The sequence below is a fragment of the Rhagoletis pomonella genome, unplaced genomic scaffold (assembly GCF_013731165.1).
Source record: "Rhagoletis pomonella isolate Grant_MI unplaced genomic scaffold, Rhpom_1.0 Rhpom_scaffold_00010, whole genome shotgun sequence".
Lineage (NCBI taxonomy): Eukaryota > Metazoa > Arthropoda > Insecta > Diptera > Tephritidae > Rhagoletis > Rhagoletis pomonella.
The window spans coordinates 28000523-28015168 of NW_023458564.1; the positions used below are offsets into that span (position 1 = coordinate 28000523).

Consider the following 14646-nt stretch of genomic DNA (forward strand, 5'->3'; position numbering starts at 1 on the left):
GTTTTTTCTAATTTTTTACAATAAAACATGCTATTTTTAAAAAACCTTCTATATAACAAATGTGGGAAATTAAATTCTCTGCATATTTGTATTAAACCATTTTTTACGAAAAATGCAAAATAAGCTTGCAAATCGCCAAAAACCCAATAAAACTTAATTCCAAGATGACGGAATGTTGCCAAATGAAATTTAGGGGCAGGACTGTGGATCCATGATCTACGTGTCAAATAGAACTAAACTGCATCAAAACATCGCTGATACAAATTTTTTTCAATTTTCGTACCAAATTTATCTAATTTTACTGGGCTAAAATCTGTCCTGCTTTTTTTATCAGCCGAAGTATCTGACGTGACGTTACCTTACTAAAATGTCTATTGAAAGTTTTGTGGTTAATATTGTTTTTAAACAAATTTTTAACGCAAATAAAACATCTCCGTTTCTGTTACTTTGGTGCTAGTTGGGTTTAGCCTTAGCTAGGGTTCCATTTCTTGCAAATCTATTTCGTTATAACCTTACTTACTTTGGAATTTATTAGGGTACTCACAGTTCTATATTATCTACTGTGTTAATTTTGCCACCTAGTAACTTTAAAACATTCTACCATGTGGTAACTTTGTTTGTTATTGGTTCCCATACTAATTAGAGATAACACTTTTGGGCAAAATTACTCGACTTTGTCTCATGTTTTTGTTTTGTGTTAAACTGATCTCTGATCAGCTAAAATGGAAAGTGGAGCAGAAAAACATAAGGTGGGCGCAATTTGAAAGATTTTTAAATATATATCTGACTATATTTGTTTTATTGACTATTTGAAACACATGTGTGAAGGGTTGCTCACAGTTCTAGTGTGTTATCTTGTTAAAGTTACCACCTTTTAACTTTAAAAGTAAACTGTGAATACCCTATATATGTAAAGCAATATGGATATATTTTGCGCTTTAAAGCGCTGAAATTTGTACTATTTTAGGTTGCAATGTGGCACGCCTTCAGTGATGTACTTATTAAAGTGCAAAGTGTTAATTCTTTATTAGAAAATGAGACCAATACTCAGATTTAATTTTTTGAATTTTGTATCGATATTTGGAATATAGAGTCTTTTTATTACTATAATGGGTACCCGATATTTTTACAGCGATACTGTAAATGAGTATTATATCGATACTTTCGGTTCGATATCGTGTCCCTACTCGTTATCACATAGTATTTAGTGTTGGACAATTTTTGCTCTTAAAATTAAAAAAAAAAATAAGGAAAATCATGTGGAGTTAAATTATTACTACTCCAAAATGCGAATATGTGGTAGATTTCAGACCTTGTGTGGTAAAAGTGGTAGATCTACCACAATGTGGTAGAAGTCCGATCACTGATTCTGTCTACTGAATATTCTATGCCTCTATCTTTAAACTTTCATGATGTTATAGATTATTTTTCGGAGCAGAAAGCTCGGAGAAAAGAATTTTATTAATACAGGGGTAGGCACTCGAAGTGTTACCAGTTAAAAATGCTATAATTTTGTCTATTTTAATTTTTTTATTCAAAAACATCAATTCATCATAAGAACTACTCAGGGTTTAGGAAAAATGCATTACTGTTTGATGTAGCCATCTTTAGGGCGGATAATAGCATCGAGTCTGTCCGGGAATGCTTCACATGTTGCACGAATGTAGTGTAGTGGAATTTTGCATTGAACAGAGCGTAAAGGGAAATCAACATATCTACCGATAAAAGGTTTTAAACGATGCTTTGTTAACTTGGGCACGAAAACAATTCGGTATATATCTTTGGATTTTTCAATAAGACCCGTCACCATCGCATAAAGTTTGCGAAATCCAACGTTTTTTAGAAGAAAATTTTCCAGCTTCATTTCTTCGCAACCATGGCCACCATATTCACTGGACTTAAACCCAAAGGATTTTGCCATATGGTCCATTCTCAACGCCAAAGTACCAGCTAAAATATATGAGACAATCAACGCCTTGAAGATTCCTCTTCGCCGCCACTGGGACCACCAGACCACATTCGTACATTCTGTGAAGCATTCCCGGACAGACTCGCTGCTTTATCCGCGCTAAAGATGGCTACACCAAACAGTAATGCATTTTTCCTAAACCCTGAGTAGTTCTTATGATGAATTGATGTTTTCGAATACAAAAAATCAAAATTTACAAAATTATAGCATTTTTAATTGGTAACACTACGAGTGCCTACCCCTGTAAATATTTTATCAAAATTAAATGGGTATTTTATTATAAATGGTATATAGGTGTAAACCCATGCTCTTGAAAATAAAATTTATTAGATATTTAACTAAAATGCACGCAATATTTTTATTAGTGTTGGGTAACTACTTAAATGGTTTATTAAAATTAAATTACAACTTGGCGATTTTTATTGGGAGAGCCCAATCCCAAGAATTTGCCACGCGCCTCAGATGGTATAGTTACGCCACTGGCTGTCATGGTTGCTCGTTGAGCACTAAGTCCATTGTGAGCTTAGGAATACTCCGCATTGCTCCCTATGCCCGTGTGTATAGACATGTAATATCTTATACTCCCTTTAATTTCGTACATTCCCTTTAACATTGAATGTTGACCTAGAAGGGCGGCTAAAAACAGAAATATCATCCCACATATCTTCCAAGCAAATAACTAATACAAATTGAGAGAGTTTGGCAGGTGCATTTACATACGTGGGTAACGAGGCATGAAATGTGTTTTCACTCATGTCGACAGTGGACAGGACTAAACTTGTCTACTCTCCACAACAGATTTGTGATAATGACACGACTTTATAAGGATGTGGCTGGAGATGGCGAGACAGCAATCCATTACATATTTCTGTATGAAAATGTCCAGATTTTGGTCGGAGAAGTTATGAACACGTGCTCTGCCAGAACAATTCTAATGGATCGATTTCATGGAGCTCAACCAAACAAAAGCGATGCTCCGTCTGATTGGGCTTCAGAGCCTTTGGGAAGCTAAGGAGGAGCACTTGATCAACGATTATCCCAATACAATAGGGCTGTCTTGAACCCATCGACCAGGACACTTATTCCCTATAAATATAGTTTCTTTGGTTCTGGCGTTGCAATATTTTCTAGTATTTTCTGATATTATAAGCAATGTAGTTTTGTGGCACAATCCATAGAACTGAATGATTGATGATGATGAAACGCTCAAGTTCTTAAATTTTTTTTAATCATAAAAGAACAGATTTCTCTTGACGGTGAAGTAGCTTGGAAAAATGGTTGGCGCCTTTAACGTGGTCTTGAGTGAAGCCTTTCAAACAGGCCTATTCTGCTTGTAACCGAACATTTTGTAACAAGCTAATTTTGTTACCAACAATTGTCACCACTTCTTGCAACCGCAATTCTATTTACCTTGGTAACGTTTTAATTTATTCAGCAATTCAGCTATGGAGTTTTGTTGAAATTCTGGTGTTGCATATTTCACGGGGCAATATTTTGTTACCTGCTCATGAGATGGTAACAAAATTTACTGGTTACAAGAGTGTGGAGAATACGAAAAGTGTTTAAAAATTGACAGTAACTTTACTAACCGGTAACAAAATTTTTGTTACCAACGCAGAATAGGCCTGTAAAAGACTTACCCAATAAGGACTGAAAAAGTGCTTCCCTGCATGCTTTCAAGAATGGGGTTTCCTATTTACAATTTACGCGAATGTACACAAGTATATATTTATATTATTAGCATTACAAATAAGAATCAATAAGCATTTTAAGTCTCAATAAAATATATTTGACATGAACCTTAAAAAAATTCCTTAAAGAAGTATAATTTTTATTAATTAAAAACAGCTTTAAAAGAATTTTTCCAAAAGGCCTTCTGAAGTAGAGATGGGCTCGGGATATCGCGACCCGTGGGACCCACGGTACTGATTTCAAATTGGCAGGGATGGGCGATATCGAGAAGACCTGTACAAATTTTTCGGGTGGAACGGGACCACAATCCTTTCCCGGCACCCCCGATAAAACCGCAACCTTCGCAATTTCAGAAAATCTTCGTTAAAAACGATGTATGAAATATGCACTTTTTTATGTATTATTGAGACGAAAAGTACCAGCAAAGCAAAACATAATAATCGGAAGATTATTTAAAATTAATTTTAAACACATGTGAATTTTTCATAGCGATAGAAATCTCGCCCACGGGACCCGTCGCACAATTCTGAAACACTTCGGGATGGGCGGGTTCTGGACTTGAGAATTGAATTTCGAGAGAGTGCCAATCTCTATTCTGAAGTACGTCCTACAAAAGCCTTTCTGGTAGCTCTTCTTTGAGTAGCACAAGCAGAAGCCCTTCAATTTGTGCCACTCCATACAAAAAAGGTCGGAGAAAGCAATGACTTTCAGAAAGGTTTTTCAGAAGTGATTTTAGCTCCTTAAATTATCAGTCAGCCATGTACTTGCACTTTTTTGGCATTTGAAAATAAAAAATTTAGATTAACCAATAAAAAGGTTAGAAAAATCGTCCCGTTTCGAATTTTGACTACTAATGAGAGAAAGCTAAACCTTTTTTTCATAGCAAAAGTCTACTAAAAATTAGTCGATTGTCCGCATTGACCTTTATTAAAAAACCAGGTCAATTTAAGTGTGGAACAGGACACCAGGACAATTTGTCTAAATCATGACAAATCCTGGAAAACCAGGACGTCTAGCAGCCCTACCATACAAAAATAAAAAAGCAGGGACTGTAAGGTTATGATCTTTATGATAAAAATCATAATTTGATCGTTAAAATTGGTTTTAAAATTTTCCGATGAAATTTAACCGTTATTTTATGATTTATATTTTTTCGATCATATGATAACCGTTATTTTCAGATATAATTTTTTAGTAAAAAAAACGTCTATAAAAAACAGACTACAACAGACAATGGTTGAACGGTCGTTATTTTATAATTTTTCTTTTTTGGAAAAAAATTTTTATTTTTTCGATCATATGATAACCGTTATTTTCAGATTTAAGTTTTTAGTAAAAAAAACTTTTATAGAAAACAGACTCCAAAATAAAAAATGTTTTTGATACAAGAAATTTTAATCGCAAAATAAAGATTAAATTTGACCGAAAAAAATCTAAATTTAGCGATTATTTTTGATTTGAGATATAGAAAAAAAAATTTTCCAACTATTTAAAAATAAAAATCTTGGATTTAACGGTTATTTTCGAGCCCTAAAAAAATATTTGTTGAGATTGAGCCTTAGTTCGGAATTAGATAAACCTAAAAATGTTTAGAAAATATAACTAAACTAATCCACATATGCAATATGCGAGTATTCTTCTAACATTTATGGAATTTCGGTTAACTCCGTTTCAGGAAAACTCTGATCCCTTCGATAAAGCAGCTGAACTGCGTCGACGCCACGCCTTACGGAAGCAAAAAGTTTGTCGAAATCAACGCAACGTCCTTGGTACACCGCCACCAGTCAACGGACGACAACACGAAGTTATTCAAACTGAGAAATATTTGGAAGAGTTGGTGCAACGTCCGCCAGAGCTCTCAGTAGATACTCAGACCGATTTGTTCCTCGAAAAACCACCAGAGCCACCTTACGTCCCGGCCAAAGTGGGCGTTGATGCCGCCACCGAAATCGGCGAAGGTGAACTTTTCCATTTTGATGCCGAGGCTCAACCGATTATCGATATACTTGTGGATGCGTGCATCGAGCAAAGCATGTTGGAAGTGGCACACGAACGGGAGATTGCAGCGCTCCGCCAGAAACAAGCCGAGTAATTTAAGCCAAATCATTGCAATTAGAACTACCTTACATATGTATCTATATTTTTATACCTTCATTACAGATTCCTTGCTCAACGGGAAGCCGAATTGGCGGAACTACGACGCCTCGAAGCAGAGGAGTTACGCTTAAAGGCCGAAAAGGAGCGTCGCTTACAACAAGATGCCATCGCAAAGGAATTGGATGAAGAGATGCAGAAGAGCGTGACAGCCGCCAAATTATTGCAGGGTCATATTGCTGGTTTATTACCAGAAGTTTTGGACAACCTCGAACCGGCTACCGATGCTGCAAAGAAAGAGCACCTCATGAAGACCGTCGCACCGTGGTTGACTAACGAAGTTGCAGAAGAAGTGGGGCATATTGTAGACTCGCGTGAGATACTCACAGCCATCATACAAGAGATCATTAAACAGCGCGCAACAGCTTATGCTGATTACAAGGAAGAAATGCCGCTGGAAACCGTAATAGAGCGTGGTGAAGATATAGTGGAAGAGGAAACGAAGGACGAGGCTCGCACTTGTGAATCGAGCGATATCAGTAGTGAGCAAACGGATAAATGTGACGACTTATCGAAGAAGATGTGATCAATAGAATTAGTTTAATTTCTCATGATTGATCAATCTTTTTACTTTTTGTACAGACCAACTTAACTTTAAATTACTATACTTCAATTACACATACATTTCTGCAAACAAACATTTACAAATTTTCGGAATTACATTATTTTCGGATGCGTATGATATCTTTTAAGGTATCTCAAAAAGATTTCTGTACAAAGTGTAATTGAATAAATTATGCAAGCGGGTCAAAAAACATGCATACACACTTATTTACATATCGTCATCATTAGTGCAAAATCCTCTATTTGAATTTTGAATGCGATATTTTAAATAATACTGCCTTGCAACCATCTCCACTGTTGATTTAACAATTTTTTTTTGCTATTAAATTTTACCTTTGAAATTTCAAACTTTTCAATTAGATTCTTTTGTGCTGATGATGACGACTTATTTCGCAGACAACCATCAACATTAAAATCAAGCATTTAATGTTGTTTTGATGTTCATGATTGAAACTGTAGTCGACGATCCTTACTTTGGCGATGTAAGCAATTATGTACGTATGTATTTTGCAATACCAAATGAAAATTTTTAAATTAAACAAAAACATTGTTAATTTTTTATGTTATACTATACTTATATATATGTATGTACATATATGTCAGCCCAATATTATAAACAAAAATTATATAAATACATACATAAAACGATTTCTTCTGTACAAATTTACATTCATTAACATATGTAGTACCTAAATAAAAACAAGGTTAGTAATTTGCGTGCTAGGTTAGGTTAGGATAGATTAAGATAATTGCATGGACCACACATTACCATTAACTAGATCGTATACAGTTTACTATAAGGATGCCTGTGACGAGTCTTAATTCCTCCTTAGCAAGACTTGTAAGAAGTTGGAATCTCTTTAAAATATATCAGCTAAGTTAGAACCATACCTGAAGGTCTGTGGAAGATTGGAGTCAACAAATGAAGCATCAAGGCTGCGCAAGATACTTTCTAAAACCGATTCGGCTATAGATAGCATCAGAACGCCAGATGGCTCATGGACCACCTCCAGCCAGGAATCCTTAGAAACCTTGATGGACGCACACTTCCCATGGTGCACTGACGTTTCAGACAGCTTCCAGGCATCTATCCCAGCCCGTGCATCGGGAAATTGTATTAAAGAGATAGTGGATAAGGAGAAGATAACATGGGCTGTCAACACGTTTGACCCCAAGAGGTCCGCAGGTCCGGATGGGTTAGTGCCGGCCATGTTACAACACTCCTGTGAAAGTGTGTTACCCCATCTTATGAGTATATTTACAAGATGCTTGGCGGATGGGTACGTACTAGGGATGTTAATTTTTCAGCTTTTTCCGATCCCGGGATTTTCGGGATGTCGTTATCACAATCCCGGGATCCCGGGATTTGGGTATTCATTACTTTTCAACAACTTAAATCGAAAGAATTGCTTCTATATTGTGGGAGAAGCTCTCCTACCATAAAATAAATTATAAGAAAATGGGTTTGAAACCTACCTCTTTATTTAAAGTGGCTTTTTTATTTTTTCTCTTTGATGTCTGGTGACACAAGCAAGGCTTGCAAGGCAGGCGAGGCAAACACTGGCATGGCTTACACGACTAGAAAATGGAGAAAATGGTGAAAATGGAGATAATGGTGAAAACAGTTGTAATTGGAGGAAAAGTGTGGTGGAAACCGCTGGAAATGGTGAAAAAGTTGTGCGCAAGTTGAGCAATTAGATCCGTTGCGAAAGCTGAGCCGTGTCACCGCTCCTGGATGTGGAGGGTGCTCACGAGCGAGGCGAGTAGGACGTGTGAGATGAGCAAGACGGAGCAAGATGGTGAATGTGTGTCGAGCAACTCGATCGGTCGAAAGTTGAGCAACTGGTGTCACCGCTCCTGGATGTGGAGGGTGCCCACGAGCGAGGCGATTAGACTTGTGAGACGAGCAAGACGGAGTATGAATGTGGAGTGAAGTAGTCGTGTAAGTCGTTCTAGTGTGAGCTGAGTCAGTTAAATGGGTCAGGGTGAGTTGAGCCAGTCCAGCAAATCTCGCCGGCGAGCATTACTCCGGTCTGTTCATGGGTACGGCCCCTTTGGGGAGTATCGGGGTGGCTGTGGTTTAATACCTAAATGCGGGTAGAACCAGCAATGGTTCAATGTGGAGTTGCATTGCAACCGGATGTCGTGATCCAGAGAACGTCAGAGGTTTAGGTAGGCCTCGGCCCTACCAAGGTGGTAAATGTGTCCACCACATACTGCCAATTGGTACTGAAGTGCTTGCAGTTCAGGGCAGTGATTAATGCAAAAATGGTTAAAGCCGTTGGCAGGAAATCACGTTAAGCTTACATGAAATCTCACTTAAAATAAGTTTGGTAATTTTTTGTTGAATTTGGTAACTTTTTCTGGTGATTTTGGTAAAAATAACAAAAATGTTGTGGCAACACTGTTCACCACATCTCCTCTTCAGACTTCTTTTTTTGTAGACTTTCAGCAGGGATCGAACCCGCGTATTCGATGTGCAAAGTCAGAAGCGCTAACCACTGAACTATGCACACCCCGTAAGCTTTTGTTGCTAATCCATTTTCCTTATTCAACCTTCTACTATCAGGTGCAGCTGATTCGCCGCTGTTAAAGCTTGGCAGCGTGATTGTTATTGTTATGAAATAGAATCAGTGCATAGTTTTTAGGGCAGGCTCATCCCATATATTCATTTGTCAATTTTTATTGTGCTTTGTACCACCACGATTTGTTTGTTAGTTTGCTATTTATTGTTAAGGGATTGTTGTAAGTATTAACTTGGAGTAAATGAAGGTCCTCACTTATTGAAATATCGCAATTTTCCTATACCCGAAAATTACCGTTATACGGGAAGCCGGTGCAATTTTAGTCCGATTTGAATATTTTTTAACGTATTACTTTTTCGTACCAAGGTTATTAAATGCACCGAGCTTGGTAGAGATTGATAAATCGGTTACCGAGATATCCATTTTTAGTCATAAGTGGGCGGAGCCACACCCAAAAGCCAAAAATTTATAATAATCTCATTTTCTGCTCAGTGATCATTGCAATAATCGATTTCCAGTCAATTAGCTTCAGTAGTTACTGATTTATCACAGTTTTTGTATTTCTGTAAATTACCATTATATGGGAGGTGGGCGTGGCTATTGCCTGATTTCAAAGATTTTCAACAAGTTTCTGAGCTAGATCCTAAGCAAGGCTCACACCCGAGTTTGGTAAGGATTGGTGAAGCGGCTACTAAGATACAGTATTTCATCATAAGTGGCGTGGTCACGCCCCTTTTCCAAAAATTTCATAATAATATTATTTTGCATCAAAATTCTACTTCACATACTAATTTTCAACAATTTGGATTCAATATTTACTGAAATAACTGGTGATTCTATTGCAAACCCAGCCATTGAAGTGCTTTGGACAGCATTATATTTATTGTTGATTAAACTAAACTCTTATCTGTCTCGTAGTTTAGTTTTAATAAAAGATGGTTCAAAAAATGTACATTCTGCAGACGTTAAACTGCGTGCATTATTGTCAACCGCGTTGTCAAAGAACCAAATCTTTCACTTCATGCGAACAGTGTTGATTTTAGCATGATACAAAAATAGAAGGTAGTTTCAGGGTGTGTTCCGAAATGCATGAAGCCAAAGCATCAGATGCATTTATTTCTAAACTATAGTTGATGGAAATATCCAATATGCGCAACCACGGTTAAATGATAATTGGTTAGTTGCGTAAATAAGGCATTTCCATCAGTTACAGTTTAGAAGTAAAGGAGGCTGATGCTTTGGCTTGATGCATTTCTGAACGCACCCTCATTCATTGACATTCGTTGTTGTTGCCGACCACTTGACTTTTAACAAGTTTATGACATTTAACTAAAACCATTCTACCAAATTCACTACAACAGTACCAATTTTCGGATTCTCGGAATTTTCGGATAAAGATGTGGCGCTGCTAAAAAATATACATATGCATATACATACATATCAGCTCGAAATTATGTATTTGTGACTAGAATTATCCACAAAGATGAAAACTACTGCAGGTTCATTTTATAAAGTTTTTGTTTATAGAAAAATGCATAAGTAAGACAGTTCGAATAAGGTTCGAATCAAACAATTTTAACATATATGTCTAGTCAAGGGATAAAGCTTTAGTTTAAAAGAAAAAGATTGCGGTATGAAATATGCACTTTTTTTGTAAATTTGGAGGTGGATTTTGCGCAAAAATACTGTGGATGGCGTAGCCGGAGTTGAACTGATGAGGTTATTTTTTCTAGCGCGGCCGAAGGCAACCAACGCGAAAAGGAGTTTTACGCAAAAATACTGCTGATGGCCTAACACGAGTTAAATTTTTCTTTGCGAAAATGCTAATTTTACCCTATTTTGAAATGGGAAAATCATTGTACAAATAACCGAACATTTCCCACGCACAACATTAAATCCTCTGATGTATTGTTTGGTTGCTATCAATGTGGCAAGGTAGCTCATAATTTTGTACAATTTATGAAACTTCAAAAACTTATTTTTTGTCAAAAATTTTTAAATGCAACTGCCTTCCTTTTGTATCATGGATTTTAGTAAATGGGTCGTTCTTAAAAAACATGACCAATTGGTGTCCCCAGACTTTACTATTTTATATTTTGTTTCTTCAAAAAGAAAATAGAAAAATATCTGCATTTTTATAAATTATTATCGATTCTACGTAACTATATTATAAAAAAAAAATAATTAATTATCTGAAAATAACTTAAAAAATATTTTCAATGTCAAAGGTTTAGCAAAAACCTGTGTCCGGAGCCAATTTATAAAAATTTAATAGTTATTTTCAGTTGAAATAAAATTGAAAAAAAATAATATTTACAATTTTTGTTATTCAGTTTGTGTATATTAATACCATATATAGAAAAGAATGATGAAAAATAATTTTTTTGTATAATTTTTATGAAGAAAATTTGTGTCCCCAGGTTTTGGTCCCCTCTGTTACGTCCACTCATTTTATTGAAAAATGTTTGTTAAACGTATGACGCGTATATTTCTCTTATGCTTCTCCATCATAACTTAGCTAAAATCAACAAAATGTGTTTTGAACTGTTCAGTCTTGTTTAGTGCGTTGTTGAGTAAGGAACCCAATTGTATGCCGGGTACGTACCCTTATTCAGTGTCAACTCTGTTACTGCTGAAAAACGGTGAGTAAAGTGATTTTTTATTTATTTTATAATTTTTTTATAAATATTTTATGTACATTAATTAAGTGGACAAATAAATTCTCCAAAATTCGAATAAAAAGCTAAAATATGGTATTTTTGAGTTAATTTGTCCCCTCTGTTACCAGTCCACTCTGTGACTTATTAACTCCAAAAACTCCAAAAATTAAAAAAAATACTGCTGGTTATGGATTCCTATTGTTGATACCATCCGTAACCACATGAGGCCAATTATAAACATATTTGGCCAACTTAATTTTTAAAAATTACAAAATTCAGAATGGTCATGTTTTTTAAGAACGACCCAAATACATTTTTACTGGCATAATGAAATACTGAAAACTTTTTGTATCATAATCGGAAACATTTTCATAAAAGGGACCAAATCTGAATTAAAGGCACCAGTGGAACAAACGATAAAAAATTACCATTTTTGGCCCAATTGGATCAAAGTTGCAACCGGCCCCTGACTCGAAGTACCGAATCGTTACTCGTATAATAATTTTGAGTGGGTTAAGAAAGCTTTAGTTTAAAAGCGTGATACTAAATGCCTCTCACCATGAAACGGCGGCAATTTTAAGTGATTATGGCGTTTCAGACTACGACTAATAAAGCCCTTGGACGGATATTGTGAAAGGTTGGACTGTACCTTAAAAATTACTGTTTTCTCATGGCCCACTGTACGAAACTATGAGTAGAGTAAGGCCATTTAATATCTTAAAAATTATCTTGGGTTATCAGGTCTCTAGCAATACAAGATTAATTATTGTCTTTCAGGAAGTTCTTTAAATAAGTTTTGAGCTTAATACTGAAATATATTCATAAATATCATGTGTTATGTTTTACCTAAGTTTAAATACTTATATAGATAATATCTGCAAGTATTTCTTTAATGCATTCACCCGAATAATTCTTATGAATTTGCTTGCGGATGGCATATGATGAAAAATACCTTCTCATTATCTACTTGATTAGCTTTAACATCGCGTTCTAGGCATTTTGATACCTTGAAGTGGTTATGGAAATATGCATATAAAAGCAAGAAACTTTTGACTTTGGTGATTATGCATAGTTTCCTAGGTATATGGTCAAAATCGCTATATCTATTGGGTATTTTTCAGAAGAAAATATATTATAATAAGCAGGGAACGGATTTTCTGGAAATTGCCTTTTTTTCTGCTAAAGAGATACGAGTATATTCGATTAAGAATGTCCACGATTTAGCTTTCCCTGATTCCATATATACACATTTGATGTTGCCTTTTTTAAGATATTTGCTTTTTTTTCGTTTTTTAAGATATTTGAATTTTCTTGCCTTTTCTACCTTTAAAAAAGCGATTGTCGCATTTACAATTTTTTTTGTTAAGATTAAAAAATGTACACATGCCCATGCGGCTTATAGAAGCGCAGGGACCTCTTGCCAAATTGGTGTTGGAAAAATTCAAAGCCGTTTTCTCAGCTAACGTAGGCTTGAAGACAATAAGGGGTGTGGATAAAATTGTAAAGGGAAAACGCCCTTATTCCTGATAATATGAACGTTTCAAACGGTCCATATTTAAATTGGGCTCCACTTGCATCAACTTACGTCGAGCTCACATTTAGTACATTCAAGGCTTTTCTTCGCGAAAATCTAATGAAAATGCTGCCAGAAAACTTCAAAATGCATCTTGAGGTTCAATGTTACTACAACTATACAGATTAAAGTTTTATGAGTTAGAAACTCGAAAGGATAAAATAGTCAAAGATCCAAAGTACAAATTTTTCATATAATGAAACTAGTTCATAGTTTTTCTCTTTTTACTTGTAATATAAACATTTCTAAAATAAATGTATTTTTTGATTGTTCTTCGTATTTTCTGTCTTTTTTAGTGCCTTATTTTGCTTTTTTTGCAATACCTAGTGCCTTTTCCTGCCTTTTTCGCTATTTTGTTTTGCCTTTTTTTGCCTTTTTTGCAATACCTAGTGCCTTTTCCTGCCTTTTTCGCTATTTTATTTTGCCTTTTCCAGCCTATTCCGTTATTTTATTTTGCTTTTTTTATAGGTTTTTAGGTCCTAAAAATCCGTTCCCTGATAATAAGAGTTACTTTAGTGTTTTATTCGATCTGAAACAATAGCCGCTCGCTATAATCCCAAAACTAACTAAAACACCAGTGAGCCAAAGTTATTACTGAGCATTGTTTTTTTTCATTTGCACACTGTTTTTCCTTTACCGAATATCTTGGTGCACTGATATTTATTCTAATAATTTTAAATCTATAAGTATTATAAAATGTACCTTCCTGTACAACGTGCCATTCATAGATTATATTAAAAAAAAAATTAATAAAATAGTGATTCTTGATTACATATTAAAATTTAACTAAGTTTTTCTGTTTTTCCACGTAACTTTCTTTTATTTAAAGTCATTCGTAACAACCAAGAATATCATTATTTTATTTAGAGTATTCAGCATATTCCCGTATTTTGCATTAAATTTTAAATGTTCCGCCGGGACAACATTTTTCCCGTATTCTCGATTTCATTATTCTTTTCAACCTGTAAACTTCTACTCAACGTAGTCATGGTTTAACGCGGCATTGTGAGTAGGTCATTAGCATGCATTATTACATGCAACTCTGTAAGGGAAAAATAGCATAAAATTACCGTTAATTTTTTAGATTTGTTTTTGTGGAGGGTGTTGCGAATTTTTTTCCATATAATGCATGAACAAAACTGACTTATATGGAAGAAAATGCGCAACACCCTCCACAAAAAAAAAATCTAAGAAGTTTTAGCGGCTTGAAACTTGCACTTTATTGTACTGAAATTGAATGAGCTATAAAACCGCATACTCGAAATCTTTCCAGGAAATCTCATTATAAATTTCGAAATTTTTATGAAAATTAATTAATTAAGTTTAATTAATTTTTGTGAACTTTTTGCAAGCTTTGAAACTTTTATTTATGTATGTGATATCTGATATAGATCGAGCCATATTTTAAATGAAAATTATTAACAATAAATAGATAAAGATAAGTTGCCAACAGCATAATTTTGACTTTTGCTGCTATTTACTATATCGGCAACTGTATCTCTTACTTTG

The 14646-nt window shown here is 35.1% G+C and overlaps 1 protein-coding gene across 1 annotated transcript in view; it reads left to right on the plus strand.

Moving 5' to 3' along the window:
* LOC118746203 (radial spoke head protein 3 homolog) overlaps nucleotides 1-6894 on the plus strand; it is a gene marked incomplete in the record, with an annotated part of 28832 nt that extends 21938 nt beyond the window's left edge. The window contains 2 exon segments of the mRNA XM_036480024.1: nucleotides 5337-5749; nucleotides 5822-6894. Of these exon segments, the coding sequence (XP_036335917.1) occupies nucleotides 5337-5749; nucleotides 5822-6341 (933 nt within the window).
* Nucleotides 6895-14646: the final 7752 nt, after the last annotated feature.